The sequence below is a fragment of the Bos mutus genome, chromosome 23, assembly GCF_027580195.1.
Source record: "Bos mutus isolate GX-2022 chromosome 23, NWIPB_WYAK_1.1, whole genome shotgun sequence".
Taxonomy (NCBI): domain Eukaryota; kingdom Metazoa; phylum Chordata; class Mammalia; order Artiodactyla; family Bovidae; genus Bos; species Bos mutus.
In genome coordinates, this window is record NC_091639.1 from 31,125,308 (window position 1) to 31,149,662 (window position 24,355).

At 42.1% G+C, this 24,355-nt stretch overlaps 1 protein-coding gene across 7 annotated transcripts in view; it reads right to left on the bottom strand.

The window, feature by feature from the left end:
- RUNX2 (RUNX family transcription factor 2) overlaps positions 1-24,355 on the bottom strand; it is a 232,353-nt gene that overhangs the window by 21,400 nt on the left and 186,598 nt on the right. For all 7 annotated transcript variants that reach the window (XM_070361254.1, XM_070361252.1, XM_070361249.1 and 4 more), the window contains one exon: positions 19,301-19,462. In XM_070361254.1, the coding sequence (XP_070217355.1) occupies positions 19,301-19,462 (162 nt within the window). The remainder of the gene's footprint in view (positions 1-19,300; positions 19,463-24,355) is intronic.

Here is a 24,355-nt window from a genome sequence, read left to right on the forward strand (position 1 = left end):
GCTGCATGTAGGCTTTCTTTAGTTGCGGCGAGTGGCGGCTATTGTCTTGTTGCAGAGCACAGGATCTAGGAGCAAGGGCTTAAGTGCCCTGGGGCTGTGGGATCTTTCCAGACCAGGGACTAACCCATGTCCTCTGCATTGGCACATGGAGTCTCCAACCACTGGACCACCAGAGAAGCCCCAGTGATTTTCAACATAATACTGCAGAGTTGTAGCAAAAAAGAACGGGGCCAAAGCCGTGAAACTGGAGGGAACCATGAGCCTGGTCAAGACCACCCCTCATCTGATGAGGAAGCAAGCCGCCCCATCAGTAGTCAGACCTCCTGGCTTCTGGGGTGAAAACAGCCCTCACTCTAAACCATGTTGTCTCTAAGTTTTATTCTTTTTAAAAAGTGACTATTTTTTTCCCAGTGGCCTGTTATTTGCTGTTTCTCCCTCTGGTCTTGCATCCTCCTTACACTGAGTCTTTTGGCTTCCATTCTCCTTGGGCCATGTCTAGACAAAGCCAGAGAGGAAGGTAAGAACTAGGTTCCAAAGCTAACGGAAGAGCCCACCTGTTATCCGGAATTCCAATCCATCATGTTTTCAGAGCCCTTGGAATGATTCTATCATCCCATCCTATGCAATGCTGATGCCCTTTGAATTGTACTGTATTTTGAGTTCTTTGACCTTCCAAAACTCCATATAAATCCATCAAAGAAATTCTAAGTAATTAGGTCACTGAGAAATATGCTCCCCAGATTCTGATTTTACTGCACTCCTTTCCTTTAAAACCAGCTGACAAGGGACTTCCCTGGAGGTCCCGTGGTTTGGACTGTGTGCTTTTAAGGCAGAGGGCTCAGGTTCAATCCCTGGTCAGGGAACTAATATTCCACATGCCTTGTAATGGCGTGGCCAAATAAATAAAATTAAAATAAGTTCTCTTAGAAAATAATTAAAAAAATAATAATAAGCTAATAAATTGTGGTAACGGTTTTAGGATGCTTCCCTCTGTCCTTTGGCATGGCAGGAAGAAGAGGTCACTGGTATCCACAGACAGCAGGACTTTTGTGACTTCAAACAGGAAATGTAAGAAGTGCTCTTATCTTTGTAAGATCTGGAAGCTAATTTCTAGAACCACAGATGGAAGGTTTGGGGGCAGAGGGAGAGAAGACTCTTTCTTTAAGGTTCAGTTAGAAGATATCTGAGAAGGGAGTGATCACTGACTACAATGGCAATATAAGTGTCTCAGCTATTTGAAGATTCCTCTGTTAACGTTAGCTTGTGCTTGAGATTCTGCTTAGAACAAATCCCTCACCTCTTATCAACTCAAGTTATTCCCAATTTAAGCCATGTCTTTATTTCTCAGTCCTCTGGGAAGCAGCTGTGTGGGGTGGTTGACTCCATTCCCAGGGAGGACAAATGCTGGTGTCTTACCCAGCTTTCCTTGTCTCAGATACAGGAGCTGGGCTTGCAAGCCTGATGTAACAAGCCCCAGCCCCTCGCTCAGGGGTCTCCTCCCTTCAGGGTTGTTGCCACACGCTTTCTATATGGTCATCTAATAACCCCAGTATAGCATTTTATTCCATCTTTAAAAGCCATATATAGCAATGGATAGAGCTTCTCAGGTGGTGCTAGCGGTAAAGAACCTGCCTGCCAATGCAGGAGACTCAGAAGACTGGATTTCAATCCCTGGGTCGAGAAGATCCCCTGGAGGAGGGCATGGCAACCCACTCTAGTATTCTTGCCTGGAGAATTCCATGGACAGAGCCTGGAGAATCTGATGGACAGAGGAGTCTGGCTGACGACATTCCATAGGGTCGCAAAGAGTCGGACATGACTGAAGTGACTTAGCAGTAGATAAAGGCAATGAAAGATAAACACACTATCTACATTTTAAGAGGACAAAATACAATGCTGGTCAGTCCCCCCAATTAATCTCATCATTGCACTTCATTGCACTGCAATCAGGGTTTGCATGGTGCCAAGGAAAGGGAGCTACTGGAAATAATCAGATTAATGTGTCAATGAAAACAACCAAACCAAACATTTCAGCTCTCAGAGTGGATTGCTGGCCTGAATTTTCCAGGTGGGTGGTTCTGTATTCACCTAATAAATCAAGCAATTCCTGAATGACCGATTCACTCCAGGGTATAGGAACAGTGTATAAACATTTAGGTTTTAGAGGATGCAATATTCTTCCTTTCAAAGTAAATGAATGATGGGGGCGGGGGGAAGTATGATTAAAACATGTTGATGATACAGGCAGATACCACTCCCCCCCACCACCCCGAATCCATAGTCCCTCCATCCCCACCCTTCCAGGCTGAGCACACGCCACCATCTTGTTGCCATAGCGACTGCCCCAGCCTCCCAGCCACGCTCTTGCTCTGTCCCTCATCTTCCTACACAATTCTCCCCCACAAGGCCAAAGTGACCTTTGGAAGATAGAAACACGTTTATATTTTGACCGTGCTTAAAATCTATTGGTGGCTCATCACTGCAGGTCCCTGCAAATCCAAACTTCTAATCCCGATCATCAAGACCCCGCAATGACTCAAAGCCCATCTCTCTGACACATCTTATCTGCTACATCTGCAGCCACTGGGCACTCTGCTCCCCCGTGAGGGCAGGAGCACTAGCCTTCCCCACTGCCTGGGGGGATCACGCAGGGCTACGCTTCCTGGCTATTTGGGTCTCAGCTTAAATGTCACCCTACTCATCAGGTCACCCTACTTTATTTTTTTCATAGCACAGTCCGTAGATAATATTTTCTTATTTTCAACTGCCTACCCTTACCTAGTAATAGCTAACATGTATTGTGTGCCAGACATTATTCTAAGGGCTTTACATATATTAGCTACCTTTTAGTCCTCAACCTTTTGAGGTTGGTGGTAGTATTATTATTATTAGCCCATTTTACATATAGAAAAATTGTGGCACAGACAAGCTAAGTAATAACCCCAAGATCACACAGCTAGTGAGTGAAGAGGCCTGGCTCCAAAAACTGAATGTTTAATCACCACATCATATACCAGTAGAAAAAGCTTTCTGAGCTTTTCTCTTATTTATCACCATATTAGTAAAGTTTTTATCACATGGATATAAGAAACTGTGATAGCAATATTTCACTAAACAGAATTTTGTTATAAATATATATGTCATAAATATAAATATATTTGTCATAAATATAAATGTCTAAATAAATCATAAATAAATAATCTCTAAATATATCTAATTTCTTCAATATAGAAGGTCTGGTCTTCTGAGTCCAGGTATTCACTTATTAACAGAATTCACCTGCTCTTTTGTTTTAATAACCTTTAGCTTACAAGATTCTCATTTCTCCAATGAGAGAAAGTGCACTTCATTATAACCATCATCAAGTAAAGAGGTGTAACACAGATACACTGCATACAGCCATGCAAGGATGTGTAAAATGTCAATGAAATAAAGTTCCTTAATTCTCAATTGAAGCTAGGGCTTCAGAATCTGTCTGCAGACCCTGACACACATGCACATATCTGAGGCTGCACCTCGCACAGAAGCTCAGCTGTGGGTAAGGGCTGAATGCACTTTGGCATTAATTAACCTATCTCATGTTGCTTCTCATCAGAATCAAGTGAAGTACAAGACAAAGCTTTCCTTGACATCTGCAGCAGTTATTTCTATAAATTTAGTTCATAAATCAAGTATTATCCAAGCCTTTATTCTTATTATGGGTGGCAATATCCAGTTTAGTATTTTATTTTAGTATCACAGACATTCAAAGCTTTATGAATATCTAGCCCAACTAACTCACCTCACACCTGAGGACACTAAAACCCACGGAAATTAACTGACTTGCTTAAGAACTCAGAGGTACATCCAAGATTAAACGCCAGTTTCCTCAATTCCCAGCCAAGCACTGTTTCCAACACACTTCCAATGATGCTCTGAGAGTTTAATCACTATGCCATATGCCTGGGCCTTTCAAGAAATGTTTTTCTGATAAGCCAAGTCAATTCAACACAATTTTACTCAACAACTGCTACTTTTATCACTGTTGGGTTCTACTCTCTTTGGAGGTGCATGTCCCAAATTTAAAAGTTTCAATCATTTGCTAGATTAAATAGGGTATTTGAGACTTTACTCACCCTTCAAAGAGAGACCAATCCAAGTATATCAATAATCACAATAAATGTCAGTAGTTTAAAGGCATCAGTTAAGACAGAGATGGTTAGAGTGGATCAGAAAACAAGACCCAATTGGACATTATCTACAAGAAACTCACTTTAAATATAAAGGCACACAGAAATTATGTGAGCAATGAGAAATCTCATTCACTGCTAGTGGGAATGCAAAATGTTCAGCCACTGTGGAAGACAATTTGGTGGTTTCTTTCAAAACTAAGCATACTTTTACTACGCCATCCAGTATTTGGACTCCTTGGCATTTACCCAAAGAAGTTGAAAACTTATGTTTACACAAAACCTACACGCAAATGTTTATAGATTGCAAGGTACTCACAATACCCATGAAGTGGTATAATGTTATTGAAAGTGGAGCTGGAGCAGTCACAAATGTATATTGCAAACTCTAGGGCAATGACCAAAAAAAAAAAAGGTTAAAAAAGAAGCAGAACTGATACGCTAAGAAAGGAGAGAAGAGGGAATCAAATAAAACACTCAAAACCACAAAAGGCGGAAAAAGAGTGGAAGAAAAAATCGAATAAAGAACGACACTAATACAAAGAAAAGAGTAACGAACATGGTAGATGTGAATCCAACTACATCAGTAGTCACTTTAAATGTCATCAGTCTAAATGCACCAATTAAAAGAGATTGTCAGAGTGGACCAAAAACCAAGACCTAGTTAATGCTTCAAAGGTAGGGTACCCTTGACAACCTATTCTAAGGTCAGAAAAAAAATGGAACTTGTTCTGCTAACCACCCAGGAGGTCAAACTCTCCTTTTCAGAATCTTTAAGGTCAATTCTCCAACATACCTTTATGTAATACTGAGAATCACTGTTTTCCCAAGGTATCGTATGGGAGCTGACAAGTTTGCTATTTTTAATAATGAGTACCACAACAGTATTATCAGACTTTTTTGTTTTCTCCAAGCCTGGTTTTATTTCCTTTGTAGTTGTTATTTAGAAAGGGTGCTTTTTAATTACATGTGGATGTGACCACATCAGTGGGTTTATTGTTGATTTATCATGAATCACTGCTCTCCTTGCCATAGGGTGGAGTGTTTATAACCATCTTCATATTTGTTATCATTATTCCATTAATGATAGCATTATTGTTAATGACAACAGGGAGCTGGAATGGTGACCGTTTGGGTTGGAGAGAGCTGTAGCCAATGTTTGGCTACAGAAACATTGGGCTTCTCCAGTCCACCATGCTTGGCTGGTTCTAAGTTGGTCGCTGAAGGTCAAAGTCTCTCTAGAAAAGATATGACACCTTCCTGGTGAAGAAATCCTTTGAGATATTCAGGGACAATGTCACTTGAGCAGACTTTTAATTTACATGACTTTCATAAACTAGACATTCCTGAATTTCTTGAGAGCCACATCAAAAAATATATATATATGTTTGTTTGTTTGTTTCTGAAAACAAACTGTTCAAAACAAAATACTACCCCAAAATGACTTTGAACAACTCAAGCTAAAGTACCATCATCTGCATTTTATCATATAAAACTTAAATGATAAAAAAGCTTTTTACCTGTTTAGTTACCTCTTTAAATGCATCTTTCTAAGTTCCCCTTACAACTGTTTCTATGTATTAACAAATCTAAAAACTAACTTAATATTATCACACAATTTCTCTTTCCCGTTTTCTACAAGCAGTGATCAATTAATAGTTCCTAAAAAGTCAAAGGGCTTCTCTGCTAGCTCAGCTGGTAAAGAATCCACCTGCAATGCAGGAGACCCTGGTTCGATTTCAGGGTTGGGAAGATCCCCTGAAGAAGGGATAGGCTACCTACTCCAGTATTCATGGGCTTCCCTGGTGGCTCAGACGGTGAAGAATTCACCCAAAATGTGGGAGACCTGGGTTCAATCCCTAGGTTGGGAAGATTCCTTGGAGGAGGGCATGGCAACCCACTCCAGTATTCTTGCCTGGAGAATCCCCACAGACAGAGGAGCCTGGCAGGCTACAGTCCATGGGGTAGCAAAGAGTCAGACATGACTGAGTGAGTAAGCACAGCACAGAGAAGTCAATGCTCAACAAAGTAACAAAGTAATACTGAAACATGGGGGTTTCAATGGTCCTATTTTTCCTGAAAAAATTAAGTAGTAGCCTTGCTGATATGTTTTAATATCCCAAATAATATACCCAGTCAAGGATATTTACATGTATCTTCATCTAAATGTAGGGAACAGATGACTACATGCATATGTGCATATATATGTTACAGCACATAGCTAACTGTATTCCTTCACTTTAAAAGATGATAGTGGAAAATTCTATAATATAATCATGTGCAAGGACCATATCTGTGTATATGGAATATGAAATCAGGGTAAATGACAATTGTCCTCAGTCTCCTATATAAACCCACTTCTAGATCTATTGGCCAATTCCTAACTATGGGCTTCCCTGGTGGCCCAGTGGCAAAGACTACCAGCCAACACAGGAGACCTGGGTGTGGTCCCGGAGTCAGGAGGATCCCCTGGAGAAGGAAATGGCAGCCCACTCCAGTGTTCTTGCCTGAGAAATCTCATGGATAGAGGAGCCTGGCCAGGTTATAGTCCATGGAGTCCCGAAGAACATGACTCCGCAACTGAACAACAACTACGGTCGGAGCAGAATCAACCCTGAGGCACGCAGCCTGGACTATGGGGTTGACCTCTCTTCTGCAGGCAAGAACTTCCCATGAGCACCTCCATGCACAGCAGAGGGAGAGTAACAGAGACAGAGAAGGGTAAGAAGGCCAGTTCCTTGGCCTAAGGGGAGCCTTCAATCTAGTTGAAGTCTTGGACAGATAGCAAAGGATTAGGAGGCCAGGCCCTTGGCCTATGGGAGCCTTCAATCTAGCTGGGAAAAGACAAGATCTTGTACATTCTTGTCTTAAGAAACATTATGAAACCACACATGTCAACAAGTGTCATCTTTTTTTCAGCTGAAAATGTAATTGTCGAAGCAATTCGGAATAAAAATATCATCTGAGCAGAATGGAAATGCTTTTTAATTTCCTCAAAGAGAAGACTTTAAGTTTATGCAGGGGTCAAAAGAGATCCCCATTCACTAAAATCCTGAGCGTTTTTTGCGTATTCTGGCATCCATGTGGGCTGGTATCATCATATAACCATGTCATATTCCCATCCTGTCTTCTGAATGAGACTGAAGTCTTCCTGAAGCCAGAGACAATGTCTTTTCATCCACTGCCTGCCTAAGCTCATTTTAAGTCATGTACCAAGTATTTGTTGAACTGACTTGAAATGGCTGAAATGAACTGAGGAAAGACATCTCAGGTAGGAAAGAAAGCAAGAGGCTACTACTAATATATTGGATGAAATTAATAAAAATTCAAAGTTCTTGTCAGGCAGAAGCTATTACCTGAATTAAAGAACACAAAACTTAACAGGAATAAGTGGGCTTCCCTGGTGACTCAAACGGTAAAGAATCTGCCTGCAATGCAGGAGACCTGGGTTCTATCCCTGGGTCAGGAAGATCCCCTGGAGAAGGAAATGGCAACCCACTCCAGTACTCTTGCCTGGAAATGGACATGAGAAGCCTGGTGAGCTACAGATCATGGGATCACAAAGAGTTAGACATGACTGGGCAATTAACACACACAACAGGAATAACCATAAATTTCCATACTTGGATCTAAAAAAAAAAAAAACCTGCAAAAGTTAAAAAATGGAAGAAATGCAGCTTGACAGAAAGAAGCACATATAAGAAAACAGTGTAACATGGTCACCAAAGAACCAAGGCCACTTTAGCCAGCACCAACAGGGGCTGAGAATGAAAGAGTTTGGTTCTGGATGCCAGGCCTCAAGAGGGCCACTGAGGAAGTGTGTTTTGCCCAAAGACCACTGACCAGGACAGTGAGGTCTTATGTCACAAAATCTCATCATACAACAAGAGTTTAAAAAGGGGAGAAGAAGAGGGGCTGCTGCTGCTGCTAAGTTGCTTCAGTCGTGTCTGACTCCGTGCAACCCCACAGACGGAAGCCCACCGGGCTCCGCCGTCCCTGGGATTCTCCAGGCAAGAACACTGGAGTTGGTTGCCATTTCCTTCTCCAATGATCAAAGTGAAAAGTGAAAGGGAAGTCGCTCAGTCGTGTCTGACTCTTTGCGACCCATGGACTGCAGCCTACCAGGCTCCTCCGTCCATGGATTTTCCAGGCAAGAGTACTAGAGTGGGGTGCCATTGCCTTCTCCAGAAGAAGAGGGGAGAACAGAAAAAATTCAGAAGATAAGACTTTATGAGAAATGATAGTTGTCCAAACCAGATCTGTTGCTCTGTTTTTGAGAAAGAGTTTTGCTTCAGTTTATGGCTTAGTTAATACAATTTCTATCGTTTTCTCAGAAAAGACTTTGACACTTTATTACATGACAGCTATAATTAATGTCAGACTCTAAATTAGAAATCAAAAACTCTATTTGATCATTTGGTTTCAAGCTGGACCTAAAGTATGTTTTGGCATGATTACTAACTGTTAGCAGCGAGTTCTGGAAACAGATGCAGTCTTGATATGTGTTCTAAATGTGAAACACATTGCAGAGAGACTTGGAGATAAAAATATACACTGCTCATGCACACTCTTACTGTGCTATTTCCTGTCTTATCAGTCATAAAAGTTTCTCTTGTTTTGCCCTTTATTTGTTGTCCTAGGTGAATAAAAACTTTTTTTCTTCTTTTTCCTTTTTCCCTTTCTTCTAATTTTCTCCCACATGCCCATCTTCCTTTTATTTTGTTTGCTTTTTTCTTTTTAAATTTGACCAGGCCATGTGACATGTGTGATCTCAGATCTCTGACCAGGGGTCAAACCCTCAGCCCCTGCATTGGAAGGCAAAGTCTTAACCACCGGACTGCCAGGGAAGTTCCCTATCTTCTTCTTTCTTTTTTCCCCTGTCATCTTTTCCACGAATATTTGTTCCATTAAACATTTACTGAGCACCTACTATATGCCATAACTGTGCTAGGTTATAAGAATACTTAAGAACATATATGGCATAGGCTTGTCCTTGAAGACGCCGATCTCCTATGAGAGGGTGAAAGCATGTAATCTAATTATTATTAAAGGAAGATACATACGCATTAGAGGTGTGTCCGTACAAAGATGAGAAATGGATGAAAGAGTGATTCGTTTGGAGGAAAGTGGACGGTTGGGAAGAAGATGCCTGAGAAGGATCAGCCTGGCCCTGTCTGAGCAGTGCAGAAAAGTGGGCTGGCCTCAAACTGGAAGAGCACAACACACTTGAAGAACACCAGGCATTCCTGGGACATAAACAGCATCCTTTACCTAGGAGAGACTTCCCTGAGGCTCAAATGGTAAAGAATCTGCCTGTGAGGCAGGAGACCAGGGTTCAATCCCTGGGTTGGGAAGTTCCTCTGGAGAAGGGAATGGCAACCCACTCCAGTATTCTTGCCTGGAGAATTCCATGGACAGAGAAGCCTGGCGGGCGACAGTCTGTGGGGTCTCAAGGAGTCAGACACGACTGAGTGACTAACACAGTTACCTAGGAGAGTTGGGTATTTGGGGAGGCAGCTAAGTAGCCACATAAATGGATTGTTATTTTTAGCTGGGCCAGTTCAGTACTTGAGTCAACAGGAACAACCACCTAAATAGTAAACGTTCCTATGAGCAAAACCATTCCTATGAGAAGAAAGTTTTCATGCAAAAATGAGCCAAAGATAAGGAAAGCCATAATCTGGGCCATTTGGTGACAATGGCTAAGACAGAGGAAGTGTTCCCCCAGGCAGGAATGCATGAAATGCTTTCTAAAAAGAAATATCACTAAGTCAGCTTCTTCAAGGACAAGCCTGTGTCTTACATGTTCTTGAGTATTCTTACAACCTAGTACAGTTATGGCATATAGTAGGTGCTCAGTAAGTGTTAAATGGAAAAAATATTAGTGGAAAAGGAAACGGTGTGGTAGTATTCAGAGGTGCAGGGAGAATGGCCTGAATGCTTTTAAAAATTTAATAACATCCTTACAATGGAATATCATTCAGTGGCAAAACGAAATGAGCTATCTAGCCATGAAAAGATACAGAGGAACCTTAAACGCATAACGCTCAGTGAAATAATCCAGTCTGAAAAGGCTACATACTGTAATGCCAATTATATGATATTCTGGAAAAAACAAAACTATACAGACATTGAGCTCCCCTGGTGGTTTAGTAGTTAAGAATCCACCTTGCAATGTAGGGGACACTGGTTTGACCCCTGGTCCAGGAAGATTCCATATGCAGAGGGGCAACTGAGCCCGTGAGCCACATCTCCTAAGCCTGCATGCAGCAACTACTGAAATCTGTGGGCCCTAGAGCTCATGCTTCACAATAAGAAAAGCCACCGTACTGAGAAGCCCGTGCACCACAATTAAAGAGAGCCCCCACTCTCCACAACCAGAGAAAGCCAGCATGCAGCAACAAAGACCCAGAGCACACAAAAATAAAATAAATTCTAAAAATATATCCTGATAGGAAAAAGATTAGTGGCTGCCAGGGGTTAAGAGGGCAGGTGGGGAGGGATAAGCAGGTAGAACACCGGAGATTTTTTAGGGCAATGAAACTATTCTGTGCGACTCTGTAATGGTGGATACATGGTACTAAGCATTTGGCAAAACCCACAGGTGCATACAACACGGAGAGTGAACCCTATTGTAAACTATGGACTTTAGTTAATAATAATGTCCAAATACTGGTTTGTCAACTGTTAACAAATGTACCAAACAGAAGCAAAATGTTAATGACAAGAAAAAAGGGCTGGTGCAGATGGTGTTGGGGAGGGATATAGTAACTCTGTACCTTATGGTCAACTTTTTGGAAATCTAAAACTGCTCTAAAAAATAAGCATTAGTTTAAAAACAAATATATATGATAGTATGTTTCTACTCTTTTGAAGGGAATGACATAACTTAGTTCTTCCACTAACATTTATCAGGTCAGACAAGCTTTCTTTACCAAAAGTCCTAAGAACAACAAATCCCTGGACAGACACAATCATACTCCCTGAAGAACCTCTGAGACAAGCGGCTGGACAGTCTTGAGTAACTCACTTACACGAGACCATGGAGGTGTAGTAAATTAACTGACATATCTGAGAAAGATGCAAAGACTCTTTAGTGACAATGAAACCAAAACTCAGGTTTCCTCAAGTTCGATTGTCTCCACCCTCACGTGGATCCCGGTGAACCACAGAAGCCACGGCGTCATTCGAAAATTAACTTTAATACTTTTGCTCGAGTTAGGTTCAAGCACCCAAACTTCTATGAAAAGAAAGGGATTACAGCAAATCTTTCACTAAAATACATAACCACGTTTTTGCCATCCCCGCCTAAGCAAGATCGCTTTCATTACTGAGTCTTTTCTCCATGTGTGGGCGGCTGTACATGTTATCAAAAATAAATCCTCAACGAAAACAACCAACAAGAACCACGTACACGGCCACAGTTGAACCTTGAACCCAGGTTTCATCCTGTGCTTTGGTAGCTCATTCTAGCTACAAATAACAGTGACTAGTCACACAACCAAGTTTTGTCAACTTTGTGAGCTGGGCCAACTATCCCTAATCAATCTCGTAGGAATGGAAATCATTCTTATATCCTCAGCATCAGAAACTCAAAAATTATGCTCAGCTGAGGTCCAAGGATGCCCTTGAAACTGGGTCTACAGCAATAAGATAAAAATACCCTCTGCTTGTGTCAGAAAATATCCTATTTCTAAAGAAAGCAAGATGAGTTTTAACTCACAGAATGCAAAAATAACCCAACCAATCACAGTCAGTATTATAGGGAAGAATATTGAATATTCACTTGGTAACACAGGGCTTGCCTTTGTTTAGGGTCCATTAAATTTAATAACTTCCCCCTCTGTGGCTTTAAACAGAGAACTTCTTCAAAATAAGAGTGGCTCCTATTAAACTTAATTACTTGCCCGTGGCTGAGATGGCAGAGGTGTGTCTACCAAACAGGTAGGTCTTAATAAAGGAATAGTTCTGTAGTAAAAAGTAGATGGTCTAGTGTTTTATTATAGTTGTTTTACCTTTCTGATTTAATTGCTGGAGTTTTCCTTTTAACCTCTCTGAAGGCGTCACTCCCTCCTGTGAGTTAAGAGTGGCCCTGCTAAAATTAATGTCCACACATACTTGGCACATTACTGAAGCTGCTGGTTTCAAACCCTCAAACCAGAGGAACAGACAGAAACTCAGCTATAGAAGGGATATTTAAAAATGAATGATATCAAACACTGCTGGCTTTGAAATGACATGAACCATCCTGCCAATTGACCTTGAGTGATCAAATGGAGTTTTTCCTCTGCAATTTCTAGATTTTGTGAAAGTAATAAAATAGTTTTTAGGAACTTTATCAGACTAAGCCCTATTCTGCTGACTTTTGGGAATATTATAGTTTAACAACTAACAGTCACAAAAATGGAGACAACTTAGTGGTCCTGTACAGTTGATTAAGTGGCATTTGTTGATATTTAAGTATTTTGAAAGAATAAATTCAAGACTGCTTGCTTAAACAGAAAGAAAAGATCTTCAAAAAGATTATAGTTCTTAATGCTGTCTTATGTAAAAATAACCCTACAATTGTAGAGAAAAAGCATCCACATAACCTGTATTGGCCTCTCCCAGGGTCTCCAAGGCAGACAACATATATGATCCTGTATATCTAATGCATGTATCTTACGTCTCTAAGAAACCTCCTAAAAGGATCACAGAGGCCCACGGGTACAATGACCAAGACCACAGAAAAAAATGCCAAAGAGCAATACAGACTTAGGCTAATCTAAGATACTTCAGGGCTTCCCTGGTGGCTCAGCAGTGAAGAACCTGCCTGCAATGCAGGAGATGCACGTGCGATCCTGGATTGGGATGATCCCCTGGAGGAGGGCATGGCAACCCACTCCAGTATTCTTGAGGAGAGAATCCCATGGACTGAGGAACCTGGCCAGCTACATCTACAGGGTCACAAAGAGTTGTGACTTTCAAGATACGACTGAAGGGACTCAGCATGCACGCACACAAGATACTTCTAGGGTCTATGTACCCTAAACTGGTTGGAACCAGGAGGTTGATGATGCTGACTCCCTGTTACCTCACCTCCAACCAATCAGAAGAACATCCATGAGCTACTCATGCCCTGTTCCTTGAATGCTATAAGATTCCTCACTACCCACCCCAGGGCAGGTCACACAGTCTCGAGGGCATTAGCCCACTGTGGCCCCCTTTGCCTGGCAAAGTAATAAAGGTATTCTTTTCTGTTTCACCCACCCACCCAAACAAGTTACTTAACTTATATGGGTGAGATGGGAGGAGTTATTTGCAATGAATAAACCTATGTAAAGTCTCCGTTAGAAGGCTAACAATAGCTCATACTCTGACTCATAAGTCAAAGAATAAGATTCAATAAATAGCTAGACATCTTTTCGTAAGAGTATAATTACATAAAATACATTTTGAAAGTCAGTAATTATGTGTCTACATACTATTTTTTAACGAGCTCCAGAAAAGTAATTATAATCTTTGTGTTAAGCCTCACAAGTGCTTTGAACATCAAAAATGCCATGAGTGATAACAATATTACAATGATGAAGCCATGCAAGGTCTGGTTTGTTGTCAAGTCTCCCTGCCTTCCCACACACCTTGCTCTTTAATAGAATCAGTGAGAAACAACTTTGGCTACCCCTGTAGGGTAAAGGTTCTTTTATAATCATGTATTGATGCTTTTGCACTGTGGTGTTGGAGAAGACTCTTGAGAGTCCCATGGACTGCAAGGAGATCCAACCAGTCCATTCTAAAGGAGATCAGCCCTGGGATTTCTTTGGAAGGAATGATGCTAAAGCTGAAACTCCAGTACTTTGGCCACCTCATGCAAAGAGTTGACTCCTTGGAAAAGACTCTGATGCTGGGAGGGATTGGGGGCAGGAGGAGAAGGGGATGACAGAGGATGAGATGGCTGGATGGCATCACCGACTCGATGCACGTGAGTTTGAGTGAACTCCGATAGTTGGTGATGGACAGGGAGGCCTGGCGTGCTGCAGTTCATGGGGTCGCAAAGAGTCGGACATGACTGAACAACTGAACTGAACTGAACTGAAGATGAAATGAGATAATATATAAAATCACTGGGTGTTCAGGGGTGCTACTTAAATCCCAACTATTAGGTGATAAAGCCATATTTATCATTATAAGTATGGTGGGGAGAGGAACCAATCCCTCAAGGGCTTCCTCTGCACTAGATCCCTCTAGACTGGTTTCTGTTTGATTTTCATAATTCAGCTGGATATGAACTAAACTCAGTACAATAAGGTCAACCGTATCAGTCAGTTATAGGGCTTCCCTGGTAGCTCAGCTGGTAAAGAATCCACCTGCAATGTGGGAGACCTGGGTTCAATCCCTGGGCTGGGAAGATCCCCTGGAGGAGGAAACAGCTATGCACTCCAGTATTCTGGCTTGGAGAATTACATGGACTGTTACATGGGGTCACTACTTAAATCCCAATTATTATGTGATAAGGCCATATTTATCACTGTAAGTATGGTGGGGAGAGGAACCAACCCTCAAGAGCTTTCTTGGCATTAGATCTCTCTAGACTGGTTTCTGCTTGATTTCTATAATTCAGCTGGATAGAATCTAAACTCAATACAATAAGGTCGACCCTATTAGTCAGTTACATGACAACACTTTATTGTTCAGCCATAAACTTATAACCAGAGAAGACAATGGCACCCCACTACAGTACTCTTGCCTGGAAAATCCCATGGATGGAGGAGCCTGGAAGGCTGCAGTCCATGGGGTTGCTGAGGGTCGGACACAATTGAGCAACTTCACTTTCACTTTTCACTTTCATGCATTGGAGAAGGAAATGGCAACCCCCTCCAGTGTTCTTGCCTGGAGAATCCCAGGGATGGGGAAGCCTGGTGGGCTTCCGTCTATGGGGTTGCACAGAGTCGGACACGACTGAAGTGACTTAGCAGCAGCAAACTTATATCTGCTGCTATTGTTCTTCTTATAATACCAAAGACTACTCAAGGTTAAAGAAATATTTCCTGAATCTTGGAACTGCCCCCTGTAAACTTTGAGATGTCTGGTTTTTTATCTTTCTTTGCAATAAAGTAGGGATTGCATGTAATATATCTTTATCATCTTATTTTATTTACTCCTTGCTTCCATAAAGGATGTGGGGGAAACTACAGAATATATAATTTGAGCAAACTCTGGGAGATAGTGAAGAAGAGGGGAGCCTGGAGCCTGGAGTGCCACAGCCATGGGATCACAAAGAGTCGGGCGTGACTTAGCGACCGAACAATACCACCACCACGAACAGGACATATATACAGGCTTCCCTGGTGGCTCAGTGGTAAAGAATCCACCTGTCAATGCAGGAGAAGTGGGTTCAATCCCTGGGTTGGAAGATCCCCTGGAGAAGGAAATGGCAACCCACTCCAGTATTCTTGACTGGGAACTCCATGGACAGAGGAGCCTGGCGGGCTATAGTCCAATGGGTCACAAAAGAGTTGGCTACGACTTAGTGCCTAAACAACAACAGCGTATACATGGTATAGTGTCACTGTCATCACTGTGATTCATTACGTGAGCATTTGCAGCCACACTTGATAAATGACTCAGAAGAAAGAACAACAAAAAAGGAAGTTGTAAAACTGGATTCTCTGAAGGTCTTTAAATAGATTAAATTGTGGTATTTCTTTGCAATGGTCTTCTCAGATAAAATGGAATTTCCTTAGGAATATTCCTTTCTGAAAGATATTTCTGGTGACTTTTACGCTTGTGATCCCTTGGAAAAGAACATTAGCATGCCTAATTACGTGTAAGTGTAATTTAACATTTTCTATCTTCTGACATCATAAGTGAATAGTTATTTTCTCTTAGTGCTTTACTGACTTTTTGTGAATGCCTCCCAGTTCCTTTTAGCTCTATAAAAATTCATAGTCTACAGAATAATCATAGTACTGACAAATATTTATTGAGTACTCTTTGTGTTAGGCACTGTGTTAAGTGCTTTATGAATGCTATATAGTAATAACTTATTTAAATATTTCATGAGTTTTTTTGTTTGTTTGTTTCAAATATACTCTGTGACCATCCATTTCAAAAAGCAAATAACTCCTTTAAAAGTTTAGACTTTTATCAACTGATTCATTTAAGCCAGGGCTTGCCTACAAATTATATATAGACATACAATTTTTACAAACACTTTTATCTCCTTAATGTCAGCTACAATCTGTGTGACACACATATGGTGTGTCAGGCCTGCCCAAACACTTTACACCTATGCATCTCATTTAATCCTCATAGTAACCCTAACAGCTAAATATTATATCCCCGTTTTACAAATAATAAAAGTTTCCAAGAAGTGAGAAACTTGCCTAATATGAGTATGAGCTGGGATTCAAACCTGGGCCTGGATCTCCACCCTTACTGTGTAAGTGATGAATTGTATTCTTTCTCACCCAAACTCATATGAGAATGTTTTGATTAGGGAGATGAGAACGGATTGCTCTACAGTAAAAGAAAACAGGAACTATTCTGGAAAGCATCTCAAAAAGTGAACACAGGACTGCGTGGAGATGGCAACAGAGGTTAATATTTTAGCCGTCCATGTTATAGAGACATAGCGTCCTGGAACTTAGGGACATCTTTCGATATTGAGGGGGATAATAACAAGACAAAGTATGCAGTGTGGCACCTGAGAATCTATGAGACAGACTCCTATCCAAGCAGTGTCCTAGGACCAGTCCCAAGGGAACTGGAGACGGGGCTCACTCCTGAAGACTCGGTCCCGTAGTCCACCAAGCAGTGCTCGGGGCGTGGATGCAGCCCCACACCCAGGAGCAAGGTCAGAGGAAGCAGGGCTCCTCTGGTTCCCTGACAGCTGACATCTAGTTCTTTCTTCCTGATTCGCTACATGCTGACAAGAGGGATTTTCTGTTCTCTTCGCTCTCATGTTTACTCAGACCCTCCCACCCTGGCACCATGTTACTCTGCCAGGAACAACTCATAGAGATGTTTGGGGTGGGAGGAAGAAACTGGACTAAACTCAGGTTTAAACTAGTTTCAAGCAGAAGCCCGTTCCTACCTTTGGCCTCAGATTAATACACGGCTGGATAATAAACCAGTTTCTGCCTCCTCCGTGAAATGAGAAAGCTGTGTCATATTTGTTCATGGAAATGTTTTCAGTAGATATCATTAAACTGCCTCCAAATAACCTGGCTGCTCCATATTACACATGATAAATGATAAAATGCCATTTAGGCAGCTTTTTTTTTCCAGTGTTATTGTCAACGTTTTCCCAATGAATACACTTCAGAAAGAAAATGCTGGAGATAAATGTCTCTAAAGCTGCCATCTCTCCCTGAGGTTTTTTTTCCCTCCAGGTAAAGCCAGAGGACGAACAGCTTCAGCCACAGAGGGTTGGACAGACAGAAGCCCCAAAGAACCCTAAACAGAGGCAAAGTTGCACAAATCTGTCCTGGCAAAGTGTCACCTTGGCCCCATGTAAGACAAAAACAGACTCAGTCTAAAATACATAAGGGAGGACCAGAACTAACTCAGCACCATCCAACACTGTCCCTGTGACCCTGCATCAGCCCTGGTTACCCTCTGTGCTTGCCTCATCCTATCTATCCCGTGTCCTCACTTGACGTTTGCCTAAAGGAGGGAGTCGTTCCAGTAAAGGGAAGTGATCACTACAATTCTACACTCTGCAGATTCCCCAATAAATACCATGTGATTCATGACAATAATAACAGCAGTCGGAATGAGAAAGGGTCACGTGGTTTTCCCAAGACTCTGGAGGTTCCCGTCCCCCGCACCCCACCCCTGCTTTCCCTACTCACCCCTACGGGAGTCCGTCTGTGGCAGAAAAGGTGAAGGCCTTAGGACCCGAGAGCCCTTTCCTGCCATTCGCTTGAGAAACAAAGCCTTCCCTCCTCCCAAGTTGAAAGAAATAAAGGAGTCTGAGCTAATCGCAACCTGCAAGCCTGCGGGCGGCCCATCAGCTTGCCAGTGGTGCAACCCAGCGGAGCGAGTACCGGCTTCGAGCTTTGCAGAAAAGGAGAGAGGGAGAGAAAACAGAGACAGAAACACAAAGAGAAAGAAAGAAAGGCATTAACCTGGCCAGGAGTCAAACAGGTGCATGGAGCCCGAACGCCGAGAGCAGTGTCGGACACACACAGAGGGTCCGACCGTGCGTGCTTCTTACGGAGGGGGTGGGGGGCGGGGGAGGGCTGCTTCTGAACTGATGGGGGCAGGGCTGCAGTCCGGAGGCAGGGGGTATGACAGATTTTTTTTTCTTATTCACAGGACTCAGAGGGTTGGCCGAGAGCCTTTAACTTTCCTCCACTTGTCAATCTGACATCTTCGTGGATACTCTCTGGTTCCCAGGGACAAACGCTAGTCTATGAGAGGGGGGAAGTGCGGCCAGGATGTTGATCACACACACCCCCACCATGAGTCACAGAATTTCGTGGTGCCTTGGGAAGAGAGGACGGTGAGCCCTGGGGGCTGCCACGTTGCGAGCAACAGCAGTGAGCTGTGTGATTCATGGCGCTGCCTGGGTCTTGAGTTGGCTGCTCAGAGGCCACAACACGTGGCCCTTTAAGCCTCTTGCAGCCTCACTGTCCTTGGAGTGACTCGTGTCTGTCTGACGGGGATCTGAAGTGTGTGGTTTCTCTCTCTCTGAACTGGCTACCTGGAACTCCTGGGTGTTTAAGAGCCTCTAGAAACGGAGGGCTGTGCCTTCAGGCTGTAGTTTGGCTTTCAGGCAGATGTTAGGAACAGAAAGGAACGCAAGCAGAGGAAAGCTGGGCGGCCGGGCACAAGACCCTCAGGAGAAGGCCCCAGTTGGGAGACAGCGCCAACCGAAGGGGATGCAATTGACCTTGGGGACACTGAGTGTCCTCTTAGCAAAGGATGCCATGTCTGGTGGAGATTCAGGCTCTTGACCTCAATTTAAGTTCAAGCCCTCACTAGCCCCGTAATTCAGAAGACCTGGTTTGCAGCTGTGGGACCCCTGTCCACAAGCCTCTGACGGAGAGTTTACTGTGAGCGTAGCTGAGACAGCTAGGCCCACCCTGCAGCCCCAGGCCCACCCCTGCACCAGAGTGGGCTCTGAGATCAAGTGTGGTCTTTACCTGAAATGCGCCTGGGCACGTCGGTGATGGCGGGCAGCCCGGTGCCCCGCGTGGAGGACAGCGGGGTGGTGGAGTGGATGGACGGAGGAGTCATCTGGCTCAGGTACGAGGGATAGGACTGGTCATAGGACCAGGGCGGGGAGGACTGCGCCTGCCTGGGGTCTGGGAAGAAGAAGAAAATCCTTAGCACACCAGCCACTCTGGCCCACACACACAACCCCAAACTTAGAAAGGATAAAGCAGGGGAAAAAAAAAAAAGACTATACAAGGACGACGAATTTCCCACAACCCCACCCTTGCAGGCCCTGTGGAGCACACAGCTTTCTAGACTCCGAGTCTCTATGAAAGTAACAAAATGCATCATGCATAAGGACTATTTGTCTCCCTCACACGTAAATATTTCTATTTGGAAAGACTAACAGTCATTTAGAAAACAATCTGTTTTGGGTATCTTCACAAAGTTGAACTCTATTTTCTTTATTTTCTGTGTTTTTTTTTTTTTTTTAAATTTATTACTCCAATGAACATGTATTACTTATTTCTTTTTTAAAAAGAAATGTTTGGAACAATTTACTTGATTAAAGAGCAGGGAGATGGTGCCTTTTGCTGCTGTGCATCCAGTCAGTATCCTTCAGACATGCTTTCTGGTTCTAAAAATGCATGATTCTGTGATTTTAGCACAGTTCACATCCCAGGCAGGTCAATGGGGATGAGGAGTTTGGGGCAGAGATGAGCACAAAGGGGACAGCATGTAAGTACAACAGGAAAGAAAGGAGCCAGTTATGTTGGGCTTCCCAGATGGCTCAGTGGTCACAGGATCGATCCCTGGGTCAGGAAGATCCCCTGGAGAAGGAAATGGCAACCCACTCCAGTATTCTTGCCTTGAGAATCCCCATGGACAGAGAAGACTGGAGGGCTACAGTCCATGGGGTCTCAAAGAGTCGGACACGACTGAGCAAGTGAGCATGCACAGTTATGTTATTCTGATGCTAAAGCTACCCCAGAAAATAACCGTTAAGAAAAAAACAAAACTTAATTTCAAAACTAACCAAGAACAGAAAGCTTTATCACCATCTAGTTTCGATGTAAAGCACATGAGTTTCTGACAGGAAGAAAAAAACCCAAACACAACAGGGAAATGTCTTTAATCCTATTGGAATCTGTTTAAACGATGTCACATGTTTGGAATGTGGCCCGGAGTTACCTACAGTCACTACAATAATAAAAATAATGGGCAACTGACTGGTTAGAGTGAACCGCTGAGAATTAGTAATATCTTTCAATGTATCTCTAACAGAGTTTCTTGGAGATACACAGAGAATCATAAGCTAAGTTCTCTTAACATTTTTTGTTTTTTGCGAAGTTCACTTTTTCTTAATTTAAAAAAATTCCAATACACCAGGCTGTTCTCAAAACAACTTTGTATCTCAGAATAGCCATGGATTTTGGAACATGTTGAATTAGGTTCAAGTTCTGAGACTTATATTTCTAAGCTGTGTGCTTTTGGGTTAATCACTCAGTGACTCTGAACCTCAGTTTCCTCATCTGTAAAAGGGGATGGGAAGTAATAATATGTGGACATTGCATGAGAAGACCATGCAGAGAGGGCTAGCACAGGAGATGCTCAGTGATACTAATTCTTGCCTTTTAAAAAAACTTTCGGTGACACAGGAATTGTTTCATGATTAAAACACACCTGAATTGGAGCTAATCCATTTAGAATAGGTTTAATTTTTAAATTATTCCCATATTACCTATCAGCCTCTGAAAATGAAAAGCTCGATTTTTGAAAACAATAAATACATTTGAGTCAATTCAGGTTTATCTCTACCCAAAAAAAGTGGATAACAAGATGTGGGTTTTTTTCTGAGATCATTCCTCCTTTAAAGCCTCTCAGTCTTTCTGTACAAAGCCATTTAGTTTCAGCTATTTCTTGTTTATTTGTTCAATTCAGAAACAATTTATTTAAAGACTATCTAAATGGGACATACTTTCTTTGACTCAAAATAATTAAATCCATCTGGATATTTATCGAATGTTTACTGTATCCACAGATATACAGAAAAATTTCATCCAATTCTGTTTTAAGGAACATTTACCTGAGTTTGCAATTTGAATTAAGGAACTATTGTAAATGGTTCACAGAGACATTTCCTTTAGAAATTGGATGGATATTTAATCATTCAAGTAATGAAATTTTGTGCTTTAAAATGTTCAAGGCTGAGACTGTAATAGATCGGCAACATTTCAAACCTGATCCTGTTATATATCTGATACAGATATACTTCCTTGTTTTAACCATTAATGTCATTTGCTATTCAGATAAATGGTAAATGATCTTCAGATGGAAAAAGATTCATTCCTTACAACATCAGAAAGCAATCTCACAAAGACAAGGCCTTCCCTCAAGCACCATTTTTAACAGATACAAAGGATAAGAACCACACAGCAAAATGAGCAGGGCACAGGGGACTCAGGTAATCTAACATCACCAGATGACTTCCTGAGCAAGCAGTTTCATCTGTATCTCCACTCCCATACTGTAGCACGTTACCAGCAGTATAGGGCTCTCTGCCTAAAAGTGGGGGAAATACAAAGAAATCTAAAGAATGACTAAAATCACTGACATTTAGACATGTCACAAAGGAATCAGGGGACTTAGCTTGAATGGAAGATACAGCTTTGCATTTCTCCTCAAGCTGAGAGGCAGCTCAGTACAAGGGGAAACAAGGGGCCTTTCTGATGAGAGGATCTGAGTTGGGGTCCCAGCTCTGCCATGTGTGAGCTGGATACCTTGGCTGTACTAGCAAACTCTCTGAACCTCAGTTTCCTCGTCTAGAAAATGAGGCAGCATAGCATGGTGAAGCAAACATAGCCAAGAGTTCATTGTGCCAGGTGGACAGCCAATTTGGGGCTTGAATCACAGCTCCCCACTTTGTTGAGCATTCTGAGGGCTTCAGTGGCTCACCTGGAAAATGGGAACCGGGATGCTTATCAGGGCTCTGTGAGCATTTACACGGACTAGGCCTTGTCTAGTAGGTTGTCTGCCACCCTTGGCACATACAAAGAATACAGTAAATAGAAATGGTCATTGCTATCTGTAAAATGAGTATAATTGTAACTACTATCATTTTTGTTTACAGAACTACATGAAATAACACAAGAAAAGCCTTTTGATAACTCTGAGGTACTATATGAAAATGATCATTATTCTCCTGTGATATGGGAGCTCACATCACATGGCCAAGGCCCGGCTGTGTGACTTGGGGTGTGTTTCTTAATGTGGCTGAATTTTAATTTCCTCATCTGTAAAATGGGTATGATAATACAGTCTCAAAGAGTATCATAAGGATTAAATAACAGAGCGAATGGCTAAGCATTATTCAAAAAAACTAAAAATCTGACTCTAGAGGCAAAAAAAAACCAGAACATAAAACAGAAGAAATACTGTAACAAATTCAATAAAGACTATAAAAATGGTCCACATCAAAAAATCTTAAAAAACAAAAAAAAATCTGACTCTAAACTATCCAGCGTGGCTGGGTTGTCTACTGTTAGTCTTAAAGATGTTCCAGAGCAGACTCATCACAATTCAATATAATGGCTGGCACATAGTAGGTGCTCAAGAAACAACTACTGCAGGAACCTCCCGGGGTGGCTGGAGTGAATAATGGGATTTTATAAGGAAGTAGTAATTAGTCTTTCTCTAACTCCCCCTTAGGCTATAAAAGAACTTGTATCAGATGAGGTTTTAGCTTTGACATAAACTTCCTGACTGCTGGCATACACACTTGAACTAGCAAAGGATCACTATCCTTTAAGTAGAGGCCTTTCTGAAGATTCCCAGTGTTAGCAAAAAGAACTTCTCACTATCCCTAAACAAGCGAGAAGCTCTCTCTTTGCTTTCTGTCTCTCAAAGAACAGGCTGCAGGCTGGCCAATCTCTCTTTCAAGGTCACCATCCTAAGATTCTATGATAAAGACCTACTTAAGGAGAATAGGACAGGGCTTGGCAACCGAACAACAACAGGGAGAGTTACTAAAGAAAAACAAAACACAAGAACCGCCATATGGGGCTTACTAGATCTAGTCTACGGAATTTGAAAAGGAACTGCAATCTTAAAATAAAAGGATTGGTCTCCAAACACCCCAGTCTTTCTCTAACACCCTGTGAATGAGGCCTCATCAACCCCAGCTCCCTCATTTCTGGCCTGTGGGATCTTGACAAATTTTATAACCTATCTGACTTCAAGGTTCCTAATAATGGGGATAAATAAGAAGACCTCCCTCCTAAAGTTGTTTTAAAGATTAAATGAGGTCATGTAGGAAAGAGCTTAGCATATGGAAAGAACCCAGTAAACGTTCACCACTATTAAAGCATCACCTTTACTGAGCCTTCGTTCTGTATTTATGTTTCCAGCGCTTAACCTCTTATTCTAGCAAAAGGCCATTTTAAGAAAGCTTCCTGCAGTTCTGAAGTCTGCTGTTTGGAGACTACACCTGAGACTATGTCTGGTCGCTTCGACAGCCTTTACAATCATTTAACCTGAGTCACGTTCCTTCCTCATCCTAGCTTCTCCCAGACCAAGAAATCCTAATCACTTCAGTGTCTTTTCTAATACTGTATGCGTCAACATTTTCAAACTGTTAGTGGGGGAAAAAATGGCTATAAAAGATCTTGACTTCCTAAATGCCCAACCACTAAGAAAATGTAATCTTATAAACATATGATTACAGCACATTTGCTTTGTTGTGGACAGTTATTAAGGCTGACAATAGAGAAAAGTCACCTTAACCCGATCTCACCAGTGATTTCTGAACTCAACTTCCTGAAGAAACCTGAGACTTCTGAGATTGACTCTGAACTTGGATGACTCAGAGAAGGTGACAGATGTTTTTAGGCATCAATCCTAAGATTACTAATAGGGAATAGTGAGTGCAGGACCTAGGTCTAAGACAAACCTACAAATTAACCATTAACAAGAAACGATCTTCATCTACCTTGGGCCCCACAGGGCTAGTATAATGCATTCCTTCCCTCTGCTCCATCCAGAGT